Source organism: Gorilla gorilla, chromosome 2 (genome assembly GCF_029281585.2).
Source record: "Gorilla gorilla gorilla isolate KB3781 chromosome 2, NHGRI_mGorGor1-v2.1_pri, whole genome shotgun sequence".
In the NCBI taxonomy this organism is placed as follows: Eukaryota; Metazoa; Chordata; class Mammalia; order Primates; family Hominidae; genus Gorilla; species Gorilla gorilla.
Window position 1 is genome coordinate 47635038 of NC_086017.1, and position 23032 is coordinate 47658069.

General features: G+C 45.9%; 1 protein-coding gene across 1 annotated transcript in view; it reads left to right on the forward strand.

Annotated features, from left to right (window-relative positions):
* ITGA9 (integrin subunit alpha 9) overlaps positions 1 to 23032 on the forward strand; it is a 371697-nt gene that overhangs the window by 280373 nt on the left and 68292 nt on the right. Inside the window, exons 19-23 of the mRNA XM_004033838.5 lie at positions 792 to 878; positions 4984 to 5063; positions 9805 to 9894; positions 11997 to 12105; positions 18531 to 18638. Coding sequence (XP_004033886.5) covers positions 792 to 878; positions 4984 to 5063; positions 9805 to 9894; positions 11997 to 12105; positions 18531 to 18638 — 474 coding nt within the window. The remainder of the gene's footprint in view (positions 1 to 791; positions 879 to 4983; positions 5064 to 9804; positions 9895 to 11996; positions 12106 to 18530; positions 18639 to 23032) is intronic.

Sequence of the window (23032 nt, forward strand, 5' to 3'; positions counted from 1 at the left end):
GAGCTGAGATGTGAGTCTTGGAAATTGGAGGACCTCTGTACCTTCTCTTCCAAAATCTGTAAACATACTGTTTCTGCTTGGAAGTCTTGATTTGCTTTCAGTGACTCTGAGAAGCCCTGTGGTTTGTGAAGAGCCTCTTGGCTTTCCTTTGACCTTGGTTGGAAGCCATGTGTCCAGGTGGAAAGACAGCAGTTCCCTACAGCCTTTCTCTTCTGTTTCTCTCAAGTCGCTGTGTGCAGAGTCCAGCCTAAGCTGGCTACACTTGGAAACCTCTCCTCACCCTTGTACCCTCCCCACACCCTGGGGAGACTTGCTGGTGGACAGCCCAGCCCTCACTGCTTCAGGCTTTAGGAAGAAACCCTCTCTTTTCTTGGTGTGATTTTCTTAGAGTTTGTCTTTCCTGAACCACCAAGATCTGAAAAGGCAGGATTAAGGTGTGGGCTTAGGAGAAAGGGGCCAAGAAGATGACAGGGTTGCCTTTTCATCCAAACCTTAGGAGGTCTCCAGCTCAGCCATGGCCCAGCCCACCTCACCAGGACTGCCCTAGGGTTTGAACCCAAAGCATTAGTTAGGAATGAAGAGTGGTTTTGTCCTCTTACCTGTCTTCCCAGGGAACCCATGAAAAAGTGGGCAGCTGGAAGGGGGCTGGAGACGGCCTGGTCAGGGCATCTCGTCCCACTGGTGCCTACCGTCTGAGCACTGCTCTGAAGGACTCGATTGCCCCGTGGAGCCTGCTCCCACACACCTGCCTTTTGTGCAGCCGGCCCATCTGTTGGTGCTTTTTCTTTCAGGAGGAGATGGGCATCTCCTGTGAGCTGCTGGAATCGGACTTCCTCAAATGCAGCGTGGGATTTCCTTTCATGAGGTCAAAGTCAAAGGTAAGGGACACAGACGGGACCCTTCTTTGGCAGCAGGCCCCCAGCCCTTCCACCAGCCACTGATTCCACTGCCTCCCTGAGGTGAGGAGTCCTCCCACCCCCTGCCTCCCATAGCAGCTGGGGCGGCCACTGAAGCCCTGACATGCTCCTGTCCCTGGCTGTGTACACCGGGGTATACTCCGGAGGGGCTGCATCATGTGGTCTTTCTCTTCAATTCACATGATGTACCCCAAATGTGAAAGTGAAGGACACACCACAGCCTCTGCACTTTAGCAAGTGCCATTTAGTTGGCCTTCCTAAAATAATTTTTTTTCTGAGACATTCTGTGCCTCTTTGAGTCCCCTAGACAATACAGAAGAAGATGTGGTCTGTCACCTATAGTCCTGTCACTCCCTTGGGTGCTCACAGTTTTCTGAAGAGACCTCTCAAAATTCTCAAAACGTAAATACCTGTATCCCACTTCATTTTTAAGAAGAGTAAAGAAATTAAGTCACTTTGGTATTGGTATGGAGACAGATTTTCTAAGTTCAAATAGTATACTACAGCATCTTCAGACATTCATGGAACATTGTAGTATGTGCCATCATTATAAGGAGATACAAACATAGGTAAAAAGATGTGGTTGGAGGCAAAACTAGAATCTAAAAGATCAAGTCTGCCTTTGGAAATGGAAGCTATTTTCCCTGCCATGAACAGAGTGAGACTCCGTCTCACAAAAAAAAAAAAAAAAAAAAAGTGAAAGCTTCATCCTTTTCTCCTGCCTGGGTCATACACTCAGATCATTTTAATCTCCAAGGCTCTTTGGTCCCAGTATCTAGTAGCTATTTGTAAACCAATGGTGAGAATATTCTGGTGAGGGAGAAGACTTGGTCATTTCTTAGCAAATCACTTGAACCCATAAGCCCCATTGAATGCACCTCGATCTTGGACTTTCCAGCCTTCAGAACTGTGAGAAATAAATGTTTAAACCACCCAAGCTAGGGTAATTTGTGATAGAATCCCAAACTGACTAGGGCAAAAAGGTAATAACTTTCTCACTGTTAGGGTCAATGTTGTTCAGTGCTGTGTTCACGTATCACCCAAGATAATCTCATGAACCACCTAAAATAATTTTAGTGTACCACTCCCAGTGTGAACATCCTGTGATTTGGGTAACACTGCCCCAAACAAATGGTGTTCACCATATACATATCAGGCATGTGTGGGAATGTGGGAGGAACCCCTGGGTAGGGGTTATAGGACCAGGCTCTACCACAAACTGTGTGATCTTGGCGAAACCACAGTGGCCAAGTGGCCAAGTGGCCCATGGCTCCTCGGATTTTTTTCTGCCTCTCTTCCTCATTCTGTCCACATTCACCCCAGGAGGAGGGAAACCTCAATAAGTGTCTGCCCTTGGAAAATGGATTACATGTGGATGGCAGAGTACAGGCCAAGTCCCATTAGACTCCAGGTAGGGTGAGGGTGGAGATAAAGGAGGACGACCACAATCCATGGACACTATTGCCTATAGTAATGTATGTGGCATGTCTGCACACAAATTTAATTACAATCTTTTGAGTAACAGATAATAGGCTTAATTGGAAAACTTGCAACAGTTTCCATTTCATTTTAAACTCCAGCCTATATCACATATCAGACCTAAGATGTGTCTTTCTCTCTCTAGTGGAGTGTTAAATTTTGTCAAATTTTTGTTTGTTTGAGAGGGAGTCTCTCTCTGTCGCCCAGGCTGGAGTGCAGTGGCACAATCTTGGCTCACTGCAACCTCTGCCTCCCAGGTTCAAGGGATTCTCCTGCCTCAGCCTCCCTGGTAGCTGGGATTACAGGTGCCCACCACCATGCCCAGCTAATTTTTTTTGTATTTTTAGTAGAGACAGGTTTCACCGTGTTGGCCAGGCTGGTCTTGAACTCCTGACCTCAAGTGATCTGCCCGCCTAGGTCTCCCAAAGTGCTGGGATTACAGGCATGAACCACCGTGCCCAGCCAACATTTATTAGATAGAGCCCACAGAAGTATGAACATTGGAATGTTGGTTGTTTTCCCAGCTGGTAATGCTACCACTTTCCTCCCACATACAGATGCTGGGACCTGAAGCAAGACTGACTAAACCTGGGGATTGGGGGGCATGGGAGCAGAGGGTGATTCCGTGGAGAAAGCCCAACAAGTCACCCAGCAGAGACGGGGCTCCCCGTATCCGCAGCCCAGCGTGCACTCCCATGTCCTTCCAACCCTGAGAGTCCTCAGGCTCCAGGCCACATGCTAAGCCTCATGGCTATACTTTGGCTTACCTTGGATGGCCATGTATTTCTCTCTCTCTCACAGCCTGCCCAGTTTCTGACATTCTGTTCTTCCAGGCCTCCATCCCTGATTTTGGCTTCTCACCCAATTCTTTTGCCTGTCATCTCACTGTGCTCTTTAATGTGTTTAATTTAATTCAGATCTCCTCCCAGTGCTGACTCTACATCAGGCAAGACCCTGCCTCTCTCTTCCTTCTTGTCCTCTTCCTGCCCTGTCTCCATGCCTGCCCCCCACCCCACTGTAAGCTGACCAGTCCCACAGCAACAGAAATTTCTGTCTAGAAAGAGATGTCCATGTTCACTGTAGATGATGGTCCGTTGTAATGGACCAATGTCCGTTGCTTTCAGGAAACATTCAATAGAATTCAGTGTTGCAAATATTAGACCATTGCCTAGAATTCACCATAATGGAACCCAAAGGTTTAGACATTGTATAAGTTATAGGCTCTCAGAATTTGATGAAATTTAAGAACCGTTTTGTCCAACCTCCTCTTTTTATTGAAATGCAAAGACAGTATCTTAGCCAAGATCACAGTCAGTTTGTGGTGGAACCTGGTCCTGTGACCCCTACCCAAGGGTTCCTCCCACATTCTCACACATGCCTGACATGTATGTGGTGAACACCATTTACTTAGGGCAGTGCCCCCTACTCACAGGATGTTCACCACTAAGTGGTACACTAGATAATTTTAGATGGTTCATGAAATTATCGTGGGTGATACGTGGACGCAGCATTGAACAACATTGACCCTAACAGTGACCCTTTTCACCTTAGTCAGTTCAGTCATCTATAACAAATTACCCTGGGCTGGGTGGTTTAAACAACAGACATGTATTTCTCACAGTTCTTAAGGCTGAGAAGTTCAAGGTCAAGGTCCTGGCAGATTCAGTTCCTGGCAGGAGTTCTCTTCCTGGTTCATAAACAGAACCTTCTCTATGTGTGCCCATCTGGCTTTCCCTTGGTGTGTGTGCATGGAGAGAGAGAGACCTCTTTGTCTTCTCTTCTTCTGAGTGCACTAATTCCATCATGAAGGCCTCACCCTCATGACCTCATCTAAACCTAAGTACCTTCCAAAGACCCCATCTCCACATACCATCACACAGGGGGGTTAGGCCTTCCACATATTAATTTGAGGAGTGGCGGGGGGACACAAACATTCAGCGCATAAGACTTTTCAACAGTCTTCCAATCCTAGCCACACTCAGGAGAACGTCTCCAATCCTGCTAGCACATCTTTAACACTTCTCTATCACCAGCAAATCTCCCTTTTCAACAAAGATGGAGTAGACCTTAGGCTCAGAGGCTTCCAAAGGCAACAGAGTTCAGCACTGCTCTGTTTTCATTGTGTTCATTTTTACAACTACCTTCTCTTTTTGGCAAGTGATCCTGGATTCCCATCTATGACAGTGATATAAATTGTTCTTTTAAAACAATCTTTAAACTAAAAGAGTAAGGCAACAAAAATATGAACAAATATCCCAGGTGATGTAATTTGCAGATGTGGCAGAAATTGAGAAGATGGTATGTGAGTGAAACTTAGAAAGTCCCGGTTAAAGAGTGTAAACGCATCACTTCCTAAGGAGAGCCTCGGTGGCTGAACAGGAGCAGCAGGTCTCTGGCCAGAGTATGTGTCAGGCTTGGTTTTACTGTTAAAGCTGTGGCTTTGGCCTGACAGTCAGAAAGCTATACATAAAACATAAAGCTTATCATGCAAATGAGCTTCCAGAGGTCATAAACTGCAGAAGATGGAAGAGAACAGTTTAAGTTTGGAATGCCTGCTGATGCCAAATACCACTTCCTTTTTCACTAGTATGAATTCAGCGTGATCTTTGATACAAGCCACCTGTCTGGGGAAGAGGAAGTTCTCAGCTTCATTGTTACTGCTCAGAGGTAAGGGGGGTTTAAACACTTTTTTCAAAGATGAGAGATTTATGGGACCAGGAAAGGATGTGTCCTGGTTAAGCTTTGATGAATCCCAGGATGCTGAGGAGGAAGAAATGGTTACTCAGTGATAAAGCCTTGAGCCGCTAAGTGGAATTAGATCTCTTGGGGATGGTGGTTGCCTAGTGCTGCTTGCATAGCCGCCACTGCAGATTGAACTGAGAGGAACTGGGCATCAGCCACTCAGAGGTGATGATTCTACAGCTGAGGAGAGACAGGCCCAGGGGGGTGAGGCTCTAGTCCAAGGTCAGTTCCCACTTGGCTGTGTATTTCCCAGATCAGACAGATGTCCTCTGCAAATTGTCAGGCTGGGCCCACTGCTGCTTTTGGACATGGTGCTGTATCCCTTGATGGAGTGGGCAGGTCACCTGCAGCCTGAGGGCCTGGCTGAGCCTGTTGGCAGAGGCCCCAAGAGATGCTACTCAAGAGAGGGCTTAATTTGGAAGCCAAGTGGATGGATAGGAAAGGGGATCGTGGGGTGGCAGCTTCTCCCCTCAGTAGCATGTGCCCGCCCCTCTCCAGGATAGCCACGAGTGCCTGTTGGGGCTTCTGGGGAGTTACAAGATGCCTTCTCCAGGGCAGATCCAGCATGCCTTGAAGCAGCATCTAGGTAGCACTTGGCTGGCAGCTCCAGTGGAGGGAGGGGCGTTCAGGTGGGTGAACAGGGAGACACAAGCTTTGATTGGGGTGGTGGTTGGACACCCAAGGCAACGTTTTCATTTTCACTTGGAAATGATCTTAAACTTAACAGAAGTCTTACAAGAACAGTGCAAGGAACTCCTATATACCCTTTACCCAGATTCACCCAGTGTTAACATTTTGCCTCATCTATTTTATCATCCTCTTTCTATATAATTTTTTTTGTTAACCATGTGAAAGTTGCAGAAATCATGCCTCTTGATTCATAAATACTTCAGTGTGCATTCCCAAGATTGAGGCTGTTCTCTTAAGAAACTGTAGTGTAGTTATCACATTCAGGAAATTGAACATTGACACTATGCTATTAGCTAATCTGCAGTTTATGTTCTGATTATGCCAGTTATCCCAATAATGTCTTTTTAGCCGCTTCTTTTTACTGGTCCACAAGACTTGGTTATTTTCTATTGACACTATTTTCAAGATCACATAATTTACATTCACATAAAACATGACTGTGATCTGATAGAAACCTATGCAAAGCATAGATAGGGTAGACTTCATTCCCATTGCACAAAATCCAGAAGGGCTTCAGTGGGGAGGTAGCATTTAAACAGAGGAGTCTGTTTTCAGGCTGAAGCAACATGGGCACGGCAGTGAGGCTGTCCATGGGGCAAGAAGCCCTGTTACACCTGTGTAGGTGGTGGGCACGAGAGTGTACTGGGGATTCGTGCACCTTCTCAGAAGAAGGATGGGGAGCACACAAGCACAGTGGGAGTGGGGCTGAAAGAGGAGCCTGGGTGCTAAACCATGGGGGTCAAAGGTCACCTAGAAAATCTGAACTATATCCTGATGGCACTGAGGAGCCACTGAAAGTTTTTGAAAAGGGAAGTGGCACAGTGCAACAGCTTGGCCCCAGAGCATGAGGTTGATGAATTTGATAAGGGGCGGCAGATGCCCATTCAAACCTGAAAATTCTCATTCTCTTGCCATTTCTTGGATCCACAGAACACTCGCCATTGTTGGGCAGACCCATCAATGTGCTCTCTTGGTCCTTCCACACCTGAGGCAGCCTGTATGCCTGGGAAGGAATGTGACATGGAAGAGATTTCCCTTGTCAAAATAGAAGACACTTCCTGCCTCCACCTAATTCAGGGCTAATCATAACAGTCAGAGAGGGCAGGGAACCAGTATTGCAGTTGTGAAAGGTTCATTTGTTAGAATAACATGGCCAAACAGCAGCAGTGCTCTGGTTTTGGATGCATATTAGAATCGCCTGGGGAGCTTTCAAAAATATCGATACCTGATCTATCCCCAGAGACCCTGACCCTGCCTCTGCCTGGGGTGAGACCTGGGCAATGGAGTTTTCAGAAGGGCTCACCAAATGATTCTAATGAGCAGCCAAGGCTAAGAACCACTATTTATAATCCCTTACTCTGTGCTGGGCACATTTTCACTCAGTAGATATTTATTGTGCACCTTATATTTACCAGTTGCAGTGCTAAATGCTGGGCACATGAGAAAATGACAGTAACCTACTAAATTCAAGAACACCCCCTATGTACATTAACAGTGCTGCATAGCTTCAGGAAGCCCTAGGATCTGTAGCTTCAATAATATAAAAATTTCTAGTTTCTTAAATCACAAATGTTAAGATGACCATATTATCTTCTAAGCACACACCAGAATATTTCAGACGCTCATTTCTTTTCAGGCATTGGTGAAGATATGGTCTGACTGCCCCGGAGGGCACCCACACACAGCGCTTGACTCCCTGCTATGACGGAAAGATCCTTAAAGCTCCTTATCTTGAAAACTACAGTTAAAATCTCAATTGTTCCTTTCTTCCATCACCACCCTTTGAAGGTCTCTTTGCCTACTTGTAGATTTAGGGGGACATAACATTGAGACTGAGCAGTTTCTTGAACCTCTCCTCTCAGCAGCCACCAGCCTGGCTTTTGCAGACCACTGGAAAGTATCCCAGCTCATTAGCTTTTGGAATGATGGGAAGCCTTTTGATGTTTGACGTCTTTATCTCAACTTTTCAACTTAGCTCATTCTGGAGCAGTCACACGATGACAGATGAGACGGTTGGGCCTAAGCCGGCCAAACAAATGGCAGGGCAAGACCTGGCAGGATGCTGGGGTGGGGGCGGGAGTGGGCCAGGATGGTGTCAACCCATCCACAGGGGAGTCGCCTTTGGCCTGCCCACAGCAGTGATCCCAACGCTTTTGTCACCCCTTGGGAAAGGAAGGACAAGGAAGTCAGGCTGTGTGGGCACCTGATCCTGCTGCTTTTGCAAACTGTGGATGCCCCTGAGGGACTGATGTCACCCCATGTAGGAAGACAGATGAGGAGCCAGGGCAGAGACTGTGGCCCTCTGGGGTCAGCGTCACACAGCACCATTGTTTCAGAACAATAGGAGGGAGAAGGAGAGGGGATGTGAGAGCTATTTAAGTGCTGTTGCCATTCAGCACTTGCTGGTTGAGAGAGGAAGGCAGTGGGGCAGGGCTTGGAGGGGGCAGAGAGAGGGCACAGAGCAGACAGGGACTCAGCAGATGTTCAGGGAATGGCGTGGTGGGGAACAGTCAGGATGAGCTGAGCCCAGCCTCAGCAGGTCTAGGGGACTCTTTTCTTCTGCCCATGCAGGGTGAACTTGGGAACCAACTGTGAATGTAGATTCAAGAACATGTACCCCAGAGCCACGCATTTTCCCAAGGAATAATGATCACAATTCCTATTAGAAATTTAATAAAGTAATAAAGGGAAACTAGGTCTTCTCTCTCTTCCTCCTGTTCCTTCTCCTCCCTTCTTCTTTTGCTCCTCCTCCTTCTCGCTCCCAAATCTGGCATCAGGAGCAGGAGTCACAGCTGAGAGAGCCCTAGTTTGAAGTCTGACTGAGCTGGTTGGAATCTCAGCTCTGGTTTGCAGGGGGGCCTTGGGCAGTTACCTGATTTATCTGACTTGCTCCTTACCTGTCAAAGGTGGGTGCTCCATCTCCCTCTGGGGTTGCTCTGAGGTCTCAGTGAGGCCATGCTGAGAAATGCGCGGCATAGTGCCTGGCACATAGTAGCCACTTAACAGCATCAGTTCCCTCATGTTCACCTTTCCAGAATGATCTCACAAGAATCCCCGTTCTGTGCTTTCTCACCCGGAGGCCGTATGTGGATGCATTTTAGAATCACATGGGGACCTTTCGAAAATATCGATGCCTGATCTACCCCCATAGACTTGCTATAGCCAGGGTCTATAGCGAGAGCTTCATGATGTTTACAGTGGTAGGTTTGGTCAGGGCCTCTTTCCTGGGCTTGGCTGTCCATGGATGATGGGTGGTCCTTTCAGGTGAGACATAGCTGCTGAAGTCTAGCAACTCCTTCCTGGCTGCAATACCCTAACTTCATTGGTCCATTGTTCGTGGAACAGGCACACAAGTAGCACACACAGTAGGTGCCCTGCCCATAACCCCTCAGCCCTCACCCTTCCCAATCTGTCCGCAAACTGGGCAGATTCCGGCTCCCAGCACCAGCCACCCTGCTGAGGCTTTCTCTGGCCAGAGCCCACTCACTTGCCTGACAGGCAGGTGCCAGGGGGTTCATTCCACCCCACCCCCACCCCCAGCAGCAGCAGCAGCAGCTCTCAGGAGTCAGTGGATAAAGGCCTGGCTCCCATGCCCTCAGCTAGGAAGACTGACTCTGCCTCACAGAGTCCCCGCGAGACTGGGCCCTGGCTGCCGACAGCACGACCCTCCTGTATGGCATGCCTTTATTGTCTCCTTTCCTTTGCTCTCTCCCTTCTCCACTCTCCACTCCTACTGGTGTTTCCTGGGGCCACCTCTCGAATAAACTACTTACACTCAAATCTTTGTGTGGAACACAACCAAGACAATAGAGTGCCCTTGATAGATATGTACAGGGACCAAAAACAGACTGAGGGCAATGAGGTGCCATCTGCCCTTGGAGAATGTAGAGATTCAACTCTAAAGTGGAACAGAGAAAGCCCACTGCTGGACAGCTAGTGTTGGCCAGCGTTCATTCATTCTCCTCTCTCTGCACAGTGGCAACACGGAGCGCTCTGAATCCCTGCATGACAACACCCTCGTGCTGATGGTGCCGCTGATGCACGAGGTGGACACGTCCATCACCGGGTGAGTAGCCTGGTCCTGGGTTGCCACAACACAGGAGTGCCCTCCAGTGGAACACTGTGCTTCTTATATTTGCATGTGTAGCCAGCCAGGATCCAAGGGCTGTGCCACCTCCACTTCCTCCCAGCCTTGAAAAGCAGGATGAAGCTTTAGCTGCAGTAACTCATACACTCCTCCCTCCTTGTTTTCTCCTCTGTCCCACCTACCCACCCACCTGGTAGATAACCTGAGAAGTTTGATGACAAGTTTAAGCCCCATAATTTCTTTGAACATTCCATATACCTTTGTATGCATATATTCTCATCCGCCCCTAGTCCCTCCAGAATGCTGTATGGTAACAAGCAGCATGGCTCCTGGGATTAAAATCTCAGCTGGAAGTTGCTGGGCCAGAGATTATCACCAGATGTGTCTCCAGTCCTGGCTCACAGGAGGACCACTTTCTGATTAGCTCCACAGGCAGTGCTGGCTTTGCTTGTTTCTGTTAACTCCCTCTGCAGAGCCGGAGGTGGCTCTTCCTGATGTCTGTAATGGTCTGGAATGGGCAGGGAACCATCCCATCGGCCACACTGTCTGTCTGGGTCAAGTCCACGGTCATTCAGTGCCGCTGGCATTGTTAGAAAGCAGGACCCTGGGCTGCAGTCTGTGGAGACCTGAAACAACCTGGGTCAGTTTTCAGCCAAAGCCCCAGCCTGGAAAAATGAGAACTCCATTTCTTTCCAGCTTCAGAAAACAGAGCGCATACCTCTTTGATAGTGGGAAAAAGATTTACACAATTAGTTTAGATCAGGTGAGGACCCACTGAACCCTTGACCCAAATGCAAGCTGAACTTTCTGGAGGTTCACAGTTTCTAGTTTTTCGGTTTTCAAGTGCTTCTGGGTCTCAGCCTTGACTAGCAGTAGAAATGTTGATCCCTTGCAGGGAGAGCCATCCCTGTACTAGCCCGCACTGCTGGGAGCCAGTGGAATGAGTCTCCAAGCATTCCTGCTCCTGAGCTCTTGGCATTTTTGGTCATGTTTTTTAAACATGAGGTACTGATGGAATATATTTGCAAATTAGCATATTTTTGCCTCTGTTCACAGCTCTATTTTTAACTGTATAATTTATTTACTTGTCTCATCAAAGGCACAGCAAGAATATACCCAGAACCAAGCCCTATCCTTGGGGACAAAGAGAAAACATTCTCCCCACCACCCCCAGACACTTGATCATGTAATCAGTCCTTAGAGGACCTTGTTGGGAGGTGTTAACAGCCCCTGATGAAGCCATCAGTTAAACAAATGAGTCAACCTCTGATCTCTCCAGGAACCTAAAACAGTTCTTGCCATTTGGTAATGCTGGGAACTCACTGCCTTACTAAAATAATGCACTAAACATTGAAAATGGATGAGTTGTTGTCTATTCGGACTTAGTCTCAAAAATCTTCCATTGTTGTGTTTAGGTGTGTGAGTGGCCTCCAGCATCTAGAAGTCGATATTTGTCTGGGAGTGTCAGTCAGAGCTTTGTTTCTTCTCAGGAATGTGTTCATATAAGCAACATTGAAAGCATTACTGCAAACTGAGCTTGAATTCTTCTCACCTCTTATGTAGCCTCCGAAATCCAAGGGAAGATGTTATCAATGAACGGACTCAGCTTTCAAATGCCTAACTTCTAGTCATCTTGGCAGTCTGACAAATTTAAGTTTTTTAAGTGAATTTGTCATAGAGTGGGGTTTAGGATGCCAAATACATAACTCATTTATGTTTTTTAAAAGCTTATGATCATCTTCTTCAACCCATAAAACATTTTTCTAATGACAAAACAGAAAATGTATACTTTTATAATCCAGTTTTTAAAAAGTCAAAGCTATGATAATCTTGTCATTTCAGAAAGGTAATCCCAGTGCATATTTCTCCATGCAGCTTATTGACGTAACCTAAGATGAGAAGACACTACTATTCATGCCTGGTCAGAAAGCACAGCCTGGCTATGTAACAGCCCCAGCAGGGAAGCACTGGGTGCAAGACACTGGATTAAATTGAGACAAATGTTTGCTTCTCAGAATGGCAGTGACCATGGGTGCTTGACTGTGGGTGGGGATGACAGATTTCATGCTTTCCTCTTTCAGAATCATGTCTCCAACCTCCTTTGTATATGGCGAGTCCGTGGACGCAGCCAACTTCATTCAGCTGGATGACCTGGAGTGTCACTTTCAGCCCATCAATATCACCCTTCAGGTACCCACTCCTGGAGGCCTCCTCTGTTCCTGGGGGCTAATGGAAGGGCACATGGGATGTCTCTCCTACAGAGGGCTAAGCTCTTGTCAGGAGAAACCCTTCTGTGGTGGCTGGTGTGGTGTGTGTGTGAGATCTGTAACCACACACACAATGAATCCTTTCGATGCCTGGTACTCTGCTGTGCAGGCCCCTCTGCTTTTTCAGGATTTGGAAGGACAGGTCCACGTCATGAATGCCAGTTTTCCCCAAGAAGCCCTCTGCGTGGTGGAGGCCTCAGCCAATGTCCCAGCCCAGATGACCCCATGAGGACCCCTTTCTGTTCTCCATCATTCCCTACCTTCTGGGCAGGGCTGCCTCAGAGGATTTTCTGTGTCCCTTCCTCCTGAGATTTTCTTGCCAGCTCATCCAGGAGCCCACTCCTCCTGCAGGGGAACAGGCTTTCGGAAGGGCAGTTTTATAAGAGCAGAGAAGTGTGAGCCCCTGTGAGCCCCCACAGGAGGCACGCTGCTCCCTCACTGAGCCATGGCTGGCTCGCCCAGGCACACAGGCATCATTTCCAGCAAGTCCACTTGGTGTAGACTGTGGACCTCATGAAGGACACTGTTTCTTCTCTTAGTTGGGGGTCAGCAAACTTTTTCTGAAAAGAGTCATGGGGTAATTTAGGCTTTGTGGGCCATTCTGCCTCTGCAGCATCTATTCAACCATACTTCTGTAGTTCAAAGGCAGCCATAGATAACACAGAAACAAAATTTTAGTTCCTTATAGACAATGAAATTTGAATTTCATATAATTTTCACATCATGAAATGTAGGCCCAAGCAAGAAAGGATGTCCTGAAGGTCCCAGAGCTGGGAGAAGCCGGGCTGGGCCCAAGACCTGGCAGCACTGGCCGGACCCTGTGTGGTTGAAGTGAAGGAGATGGGCCCAACTCACCCATAGGACACAACAGTCCATATCTCCTCACTCTCTGGTTCTACCTCCCAGAACTCTTCTCTGCCTCTTGCATCCTTCCCCATGGAGAGATGGTTTCCCACTCTGGCATTCACTGCTGTGGCTAAATAATAATTATTTTCTTTCCTTGTGGCCTCTCCTAGGTGGACTTAGGGGGTGACAAATAATGACAGGGTGAGGGTCTAGAGAATGTGGCAGTAAAACATTTGTGGGCTCTGACAAACAATGGTCTTCCTCTCCCCAGAGTATTCTCCCAGCAACAGACTGCGAAACCATGATACATAACACATGTCCCCAGCTCACAGAGGATGTGCCTTCTGACCAACTAAGCCCCTGCTGTCACACCCTGCTCTTGATTTACAGGGGAGAAAGGGAAGGATGGGGTTAGAGCTTGCTTTTGAGACAGTAGAGTGATTGCTGTGAACAGCACCTCTGCATTTCTGAATTGTTTCTCAGAGTTATTTTGTTTTTCTCCTTTGCTTTTCGTAATTGGGTAGGAAATAGATAAAGACCTGATGGGTTTATTTCATCTTAGTTGTTTCTACTCTTTCCTACTCTTATGGTTTTGGGGGTGTCTTGCAATTAAAGATGTAGTTCAGAAAATTATTTAGAAGGGTTCAAGTAACACAGACCGTGTAATGAAGAGGGTATGAGTGTTGAAAGAAGGAAAAGAAGAACAGGGGTTGCACAGAAGATACCAAATGTTCTTATCACCCTCTGGGGAAAAAAAGAAAGAAATCTGAGGGTATGCAGCTTATCCTTCCAGTTGTTTCTCTGAAGGTAATTTTTACAGTGAGTTTAAAGTTTGGTATTCAGGCAAATAGTTTTCTTCACATCTGACCTGAAATAGGACTCAGGCTAGAGAATCCAGCCCTGGGGAATGAGTGATTGGCATGTCCCTTAGATAAACTCTTCCGTGATCCATTGCCTCAGGAAGTGCACAGCATTCAATCCAGGGTTGAGAGAGTTGGGTCTGAAAGATTGATAGTGTGTGCCATTGATTAGAAGGAGATCCTTCTGTGTTAGCAAAGCCCACTTTTTCCTTGAGAATTGTCTGACTACTTATTTATTGGTATAATGGTTGTTATTGTGGTTGTCCTGCAGGAAGGTCACTAACCAGCTTGGCAGTGATAATGACCAGAAGGTGAAAATACTGTGGGAGGAGGCCAGGAATACGGAGAAAGTGTTTCTATATTTCCTTATTCCAGTAATATTGTTCCTGAAGGAGAACATAAGACTTTCCATATGAACAGATTTTTCTATGCTTTTAAAAATCGGTTATTCAACAAGCTACATAATTGTTTAAAGGCTCCACTGCCATTATACACAGGAGAAAGGCAGAAATACTAGTCTTGGGCCTGCTTTTTACATTTCATCATAGTTTTTAAACAGACACATTAATTTCTCGACAATAAGAGGCTTTTTTGGCATCAAAATTTAAAGCATTTCCACACCTGAAAAACAATGGCCAAAAATAATGCAGATATTACACATGAACATTTGCAGAGAATCCAGTATAAAGACATTTGTTAAAAATAAAGATGGTAATACAAGCTCTCCTGTCCTCCTGGCTCTGATGAGTGAAATAGTGCAAATCAGCATCTTTTTCTTCATTGCTTACCCCATTCATGCTTAAAATGGGATTTCCCAGACATGCCAGGATGTTTCTTTTTAATTCTGTGCACTCATGTTTCACTTCAAATTAGTTATTTCAGCTATGGTCAGATATTCCTTCCTTTTCTATGTCTTCAGGTTGTTTTGGTGAATATTGTTCTTTTTTGAATCAGGAGTTGGCAACCCACTCATCTGCTCTATCAGTTTTTATCTATTTCTTCTTTGAAGTGGAACCAACTATTGCAGAAAACCAAAGACACAGTTTTCTAGGGAAGAGCTAGCTGGAGCTAGATCTTCATACATCCTGTCATGTGTGAAGACCTGGTAAGATTTCTGGCTTTTTGTTGGCTCTGCCCTTCTGACCTCAACTTCAGAGTTGCAGATTCCCTGGATTCTCTCTCTAGTGCCCAGGCCACCAAGCAGCATGTCATTCCTTCCTCTCTCCTACTTATCCTTTTTAAACATTTAGTTTTAAATTGACAAAACATATATTTTATATTTTACTCATCTTTTTAAAAATAACATCTTTATTGAGATATGATTACATACCTTAAAGTTCACCCATTTAAAGCATACAATTCAATTATTTTAATATGTTTACACAATTGTGAACCTGTCATCATCATCTAGTTGTCGAATATTTTTAAATTTTTTTCATTTTAATTTTTGTGAGTACATGGTAGGTGTATATATTTATAGGATACATGAGATGTTTTGATACAGGCATGCAGTGCATAATAATCGTGTAAAATGGGGGTATCCATCCCCTCAAGAAATCCTTTGTGTTTCAGACAATCCAATTATACTCTTTTAGTTACTTTAAAATGTACTATTAAATTATTATTGACTGTAGTCACCCTATTGTGCTATCAATTGCTAGGACTTATTCTTTCAATTTTTTTAATCCATTAACCATCCCCACCACCCCCTGCCACAGCCATCCCCCCATTATCCTTCCCAGCCTCTGGTTAGCATCCCTCTACTCTCTGTCTGCATGAGTTCAGTTGTTTTGGTTTTGAGTTCAATTGTTTTGGTTCAATTTTGTTTGATTTACACAAATAAGAACATGTGATGTTTGTCTTTCTATATCTGGCTTATTTCTTTCCTTTTTTTTCTTTTTTTTGTTTTGTTTTGTTTTGTTTTTTGAGGCAGTGTCTCACTGTCACTCAGGCTGCTGGAGTGCAGTGGTGCAGTCTCAGCTCATTGCAGCCTCAACCTCCTGGGCTCAAGCAATCCTCCCACCTCAGCCTCCTGAGTAGCTGGGACTAGAGTTACACACCACCACGCCTAGCTAATTTTTTTTGTGGAGAGGGGGTCGGGTTTTAGATACGGGGTTTCACCACGTTGCCCAGCTGGTCTCAAACATGCCTGCCTCAGCCTCCCAAGGCTTATTTTACTTAGCATAATGACCTCCAGTTCCGTCCTTGTTGTTGCAAAATTTTGGAACATTTCGATCACCTACAAAAGAAATTTCGGCCTTTTGGCCAGAACCACCATCTTCCAGTAATTCGCCAAAATGTGTAACACAAAGGGAAAGAGGAGAGGCACCTGATATATGTTCTCTAGGCTTTTTAGAAAACATGGAGTTGTTTTTTTGGCCACGTGTATGCAAATCTATAAGAAAGGTGATATTATAGACATCAAGGGAATGGGTACTGTTCAAAAAGGAAGGCCCCGCAAGTATTACCATGGCTAAACTGAAAGAGTCTACGGTGTTACCCAGCATGCTGTTGGCATTGTTATAAACACACAAGTTAAGGGCAAGATTCTTGCCAAGAAAATTAATGTACGTACTGAGCACATTAAGCACTCTAAGAGCCAAGATAGCTTCCTGAAACACGTGAAGGAAAATGATCAGAAAAAGAAGGAAGCTGGCCGGGCACAGTAGCTCACACCTGTAATCCTAACACTTTGGGAGGCCGAGGCAGGCAGATCACCTGAGGTCAGGAGTTTGAGACCAACCTGGCCAACATGGTGAAACCCCGTCTCTACTAAAATACAAAAATTAGCCGGGCATGGTGGCAGCCGCCTGTAATCCCAGCTACTCAGGAGGCTGAGGCAGGGAGAATTGCTCGAATCCAGGAGGCGGAAGTTGCAGTGAGCCGAGGTTGGGCCACTGCACTCCAGCCTGGGCGACAGAGCAAGACTCTGTCTTAAAAAAAAAAAGAAGGAAGCCAAACAGAAAGATACCTGGGTCCAACTGAAGCACCAGCCTGCACCACCCAGAGAAGCACACTTTGTGAGAACCAATGGGAAGGAGCCTGAGCTGCTGGAACCTGTTCTGTATGAATTCATGCCATAATAGGTGTCTAAAAAATGAAAGACCTCTGGACTGTTTAAAAAAAAAAAACAAAAAAGAAAAATTCTTAACCCATTGACATAGCTTCTTGTATTAATTTCTTATTGCTGCTATAACAAATTACTACAACATTTGTGGCTTAAAACAACACAAATTTGTTATCTTACAGTTCTGAAGAACAGAAGTCCAAAATGGGCCTCGCTGGGCTAAAACCAAAGTATCAGGGCCTGTGTTCTTGCCAGAGGCACCAGGGGAAAATCCACTTCTTGCCTTTTCCAGCCTCTAAGGGCTGCCTGCATTCTTTGGCTCATGGCCCCCTTCCATCTTCAAAGCCAGCAATGGCTGGTCAAGTCTTAGGATGTTCTCTTTCTGATCTGACTTCTGCCTCTTCCCTATATAAGGACTCTTGTGAGTACAGTGTGCTCACCTGGATAATTCAAGATAACCTCTTTATTTTAAGGTCGCTTGATTAGCAACCTTAATTCCCCCTGGCCACATAACATTCACAGGTTCCACAGATGAGGACATGAATATCTTTGGGGGGGCCTGTCATGCTGCCTGTCCTACTCCCTGTTCTTCCTGCTCCCCAGCCCTAGGCAACCGCTAATCTACTTTCTGTCTCTAGAGAGCTACTCACTTTTTTTATTCCTCTGCATATTCTGTTTCTTCCTCGAGTTTCATGTTCAGCTTTTTCTCTCCCTCCTTGCTCTTATTGGTCTCTGCGACCTCCATCTTTTTCCTCATTTCTCAGGAAATGATTGACTTCTGAAGACAGAAAATGGAGAAATGCTAGGGAAAACAAGAGAGGCAAAGTTTTGTAGAACCAAATGCTGAGACAGAAGAGGGGTACAGTTGTGCAAGTGATGAGCTGCAGATTGCCAGGAAACCAAATCAGCTGGCTCATGTAGTAAAAACAGCCCTTTCTGTATATTCGATCGCTTGGTTTTGGGATGACCCACTTGGTCCTTGAGGGCCTCAGTTACCTCAGACTGGCAAAGGAAAGAGGTTGGACCAGATCTGTGGGTCTCAAGGGGTGGTTCCTGGACCAGCAGCATCAGCATCTCCTGGGACCATGTTATAAATATGAATCTGCCAGCCCCACCCTAGACCTACCGAGTCAGAAACTCGGCATGACCCCCACTCCATACCCCCCCACCGATATGTGTTTTAACAAGCCCCTCAGATGGTTCTGATGTTTTGCTGAAATTTGAGAACCACTGGACTAGATTATGATGTCTGAGTTCTCACCAAGTGTAATAGTCTATGAGTAAATTCCTATGCATGTAAAAAGAAAAGTTTTAGCAGGAAGAAGACAAAATGCTGAAAGAGAATATGGTAATTTCAAAGTTTGAGATTTTTAGATGCATGTTAGAAGTGTTTCTATTTTGTTGAAATTTCCCGTCATTCAGTAGTTCACTTTACTTCAAGTTGTGACCTTCCAGATCCGAACCTTAGAGTTTCTGTATGTTATTTCAAAGAATCTTAGAATATATATTGCATGACAGGAAATGGAGGTCTGCTATTTTCCACTGAGACTTGCTGTGTGTGTTCCACACCCACAGGTCTACAACACTGGCCCAAGCACCCTTCCAGGATCATCTGTCAGCATCTCTTTCCCTAATCGACTCTCATCTGGTGGTGCAGAGATGTTTCATGTCCAGGAAATGGTGGTGAGTTCTCCATTTGTTTTCACTATTGCTTTCAGCTTTGAGCCAGCCCATTCAAATTTTGTATTCCACCCTACCCTGACATCCACCTTGAGGGTTTGGAAAATTTAACTCATTCTACCCTTTGGAGACATATCTGGAGAGGCCAGGGGACCTGTGATACCTGAATTTCTACATTGAGACCGTTTGGTTAATGCTGTAAGAAGACTTCTTTGGAGATGGGGAAGAGTTAATTATGAACCAGCTCCTGGGATGGACTTCACTGGCTCTGGGAACCCCCAGCAGCATCTGCAGTTGCATGTGTCTGAATGCATTTTGCTGAGTGCATTTTGCACAGGGAAAGTGCCTGCAGTCCATGTTGAGAGGATTGTGAAAGCATTGCTCTCTATAGGGGCACGTGAAGGACATTCAGCCAAAGGGACAGTTTTTCCATAGATAGCTTGAAAATCGGGGCAGCAAGGCCCATAGCAGGTGAACATCTGAGCCGAGAGTTGAAGAGGACACAGCCCACAGGGTGGAGGTTCAGAAAACATTGTGTGATGGTGACAGTAATTTCTGGCATTGCTGCCCTCTGGGTCATGTGGACTGAAAACCAGATGCATGTGAATGTTGAATGTAGGACAGGTCACTCCTCCCGAGATGCCAGCTCAGATGTTAACATCTCTCATGATGTTCCATGGCATCCCCTTGTCTGTGGGCTCTGCTGACCCAGCAGAAGAAAGCCGCCAGTGTTCCGCACCTATGATGTACTATGGTTGGAACTTAGCATGAGGTGAACAAACCACACAGGCTTCTGGCTACCCTCTTAAATATTACTAACCATGCTGACCATGCCACATTTCCCCAGCATCTAGGAGTGTTCTCTTCCTAGAGCATGCTTTCTGAGTTGTTCACGTGAACATCTACAGTGTTGCAGGAGCCTTTTTTTTTCCTATGGGCAAAATCATCTATTGACCAAAACAAAACATTTAAGTCACTCAGATTCTGAAGGTACCCCAAAACCAGGGATACCCTTTTTCCTCTTTACTAATCATCGAGCCAAGGAAAAGCCACTGGAAGGGACTTGGGCTCCCACTTACAAATAGCTGGCTTGCATGGAAGGCATTAGAAGTGGTTTCCTGAAGACCTGGACAACTGCCTGGCTATCGGTCTGGCTGAGTGGACCCTCAGATACCCAAGTGGTGTGAGCTGGCTGCACTCTGTTCTTTGGGCTCTGAGAAACAAATCCTTTGGATTTTCAAAACTATATTTAGAATTTTCATAAAGTCTGTAACAGACTTGGCCCTAGGATGGCCAAGTCTCCATCTGGATAGCCCAGCCTGTGATCAAAGGCTGTGGGCATCTTCATGGTATGGAAAAGTAAATTCACTGGCACATCTCACTAAGCAAGTAGGAAAGCTCTCTGTGTTCTTATAAACGATCACCACTGAGCCCAGGATGACAACAAGAGTAGAAGCATAAAAGCGAGTGCGTGAGGTGCTGTAGTGAAGAGGCAAGAGTCCCCAGATACTTGTTTCAGAGGCCCACAGCTGGCACACCCTCTGCCTTAAAGCCCTCGGCAAGGGCCTCCTGTGGCTCCGCCCCTCCCTTGCTCAGCAGGGCCTGAGAATGCTCACTGGGTCAGGTGTGATTCAGAGCTCATGACGGTTTCCACTTTGGCCTTATGGGACTTTGAATGGAGCAGGACTTTCATTCTGGGGATTTGGGTGGCTTGGTGCAAGTGAAATTCAGTCCTATTAGGAGAAACCAGCACTCATTCTCTGTACTGCACTAGGAGGTGACCCTTTGGCCTGGTGGCATTCCCTCCCCACCCCCACTCTCAGCCACCACCATTCCCCAGCCTCCAAAGGCTACTGAACAGCTGGGCACCAGCTGGACATGTTAAGACAACTGAAGCAGAAACAGATTATAGGCATGGAGGGAAGGCTCATCTGTCATTCCTCTCCACACCCTTGGGACCCTCAAATTGTTTCTCCCTCTCTAACAGTGCCCTTGGTGTCTGTATTGCCTGTGATCATCATCCATAGAGCATAATGAGGATGGGCTTACTGGCCCTATGGGCCCTGGGCTGTCACCCTACCTACGGACCCACGTGTGGCACAGTTTTCTGCCTTGGCTCAGAATTCATTTAGAAGTCTCTGGGGCTGCTTCTGGGGTCCCTGGGCAGGACCAACCTGCCTCTAGCTTTCACCAAAGAGTCTTTTGTGTTTGCCCAAAGCATTTCTTGAGGTCCAGCTGTCTGTAAGTGGAGAGTGTCTGGCTTATATATGGGAGGTTTTTATGAGGAGCCTAATGAAGTGTAACCACTCCAAACTCCCAGCCTTGGCTCGTGATCTTCTTTCCTTGTAGCTAATGTCTCTGAGCCCCTCTGCTGTGCTTGTATTTACCTTAAAAACAGAGCCACGGTGGTGGCCTGAGGAAAGACTATCAATTTTCACTGCTTCCCACCCACGGGGGTTGTGTGGACCCTACTCTGACTTCCCACAGCACAGAAAAAAAAGGAAACAGGTCACTGTGGACCTAGTGTCTGTCCATCAGGAAGCCAGGTTGTAATGATCATGAAAATAATAGAGGGGAAGAATGACAGACCTTTCTAGTCTATCTGAAATAGCAAAATTACCAGTAACAAATCATTCTTGATTTGTTCACAAACACTGGCTCAGCAAGTACCTATTACGTGCCAGGCTCCAAGGAGAGGAATAAGTCCCACATCTGCCCCAGAACTCACTGTCTTGCAGGAAACAGATACATCAAATGCCATTGTAATACCGTATAACAAATGCAATAATGGAGGCATGCCCAGACCCAAGGGTGCTACAAAGGTTCAGTGCTTCACAAAGGAACCTCTTCAAGTCAGGGCTTAGAGGATGTCGAGTTCACCAAGAGAACAGGTGAAGAAGAGAACATCCCAGATAGAGGAACAGTCACCACGTGTGAGTGTATGATGAGTATCTGCTGTGCTGGGAGCTACACCCGGTTCTCCATTTGTTTGCCTAGCTCTTATACAAATAGGCAAGAGTAAGTGTTCCATATGCCTTCTGCAGATGTACAGCAGATAGATATTTTGGCAGAATGACAGAGAGTACTAAACCACAGTCATTTCCTCTGTCAGTCTGTAAATTAATCACTCTTCTTGGGTACGTCGTGTGTGTGCTGTAGACCTGAACCTTCCTATCTGCTGACTTAGGCATGGAGAAGGCCAAGCTCCCTGTTTGATACTAGAGTCTAACCACATGTCATGGACATTGTCAGCAAACCACCCTTGGCCTGCTGCAATGAGCAGTAGCTATTGACCTCCCTAGCTTACTTTTTTCCTTCTATTGGACAGTCATTCTAAAAAACTCACCTGATTTCCAGGAATAAAATGAGTGAGCCAGACAGCTTATGGGAGGCAGGCTGTGTCCACTTGCTCCTTAGAGATTTCTTTTTGAAGTAAAGATAGATCATCTTCTCAGTTTTTCAGAACAGACCTGAAAAATTGAACCACTTCACTTTATTGCCATTCTTCTGCAGAGGCGAGCCATGTAGCATAGCCCCTGAGCACAGGTCTAAGATTGCACCAAGATAACACATCTGTCACAAGCTTCATGGCTCATGAAGGGAAGAGGGTAGTGGTCTTTCCAAAGTTAAGTTTTACTCACAATTTCTGAAGGTTCAGTGGAAGAGATGGGAGCTTTATCTCAGACTGCAAGCTTCACTTGATGGAGTTAAAAACCTGTATCTGTGAGCAGCTTTCTCACACTGGAGGAGAAGGCTTTGGGATTTGGCTCTTGTTAATATGCAAGAAGGGAAAAAGTCAGAAATGATAGCTAACAGGGAGTGAAGGGCTAGAACTTTTATTCCAGGTGAAAGTACTGAATTTTTGAAAGAACTCTAGTGTTAGTCCAGAAGAGATATAAAATAAATATCATACCATTCATTCCTCCTCCTGCAAAACCAATTGAAAATATTGGCCTCTCTGGCTTGTTGTTTTCTTGCTGTGGGGCAGTGATTCTAAAGAACTGACCTGATTTCCAGGAGGTAAAATTGTAGGGATGAATGATAATTTTCTAAGGAGATACATCAATGTCTTTGCCATAGGGTACCATTAGGATATTGACTTCAATATGGCATGAATACCAACATCTGTTAGAATATTCCAAGTTGGTGCCAGGACTCATATTTTAGTAAACTGTAAAATGTTCCCTCCCCATGCTTGTACACTAGACAGGGCTACCCATGATGTACGATGGGTATCCCACAATGAGTCAGTTGATGTGTGAACTTCAATTAATTTATAGTGGGACTGTTCACATCCCTATGAAGAAAATATGCACCTCATACATCACTGACCATAACAGGAGCTTAAAATTAGACATAAATGGAGGAATGAATTGTTTTCCCCAAGGATGACCTGG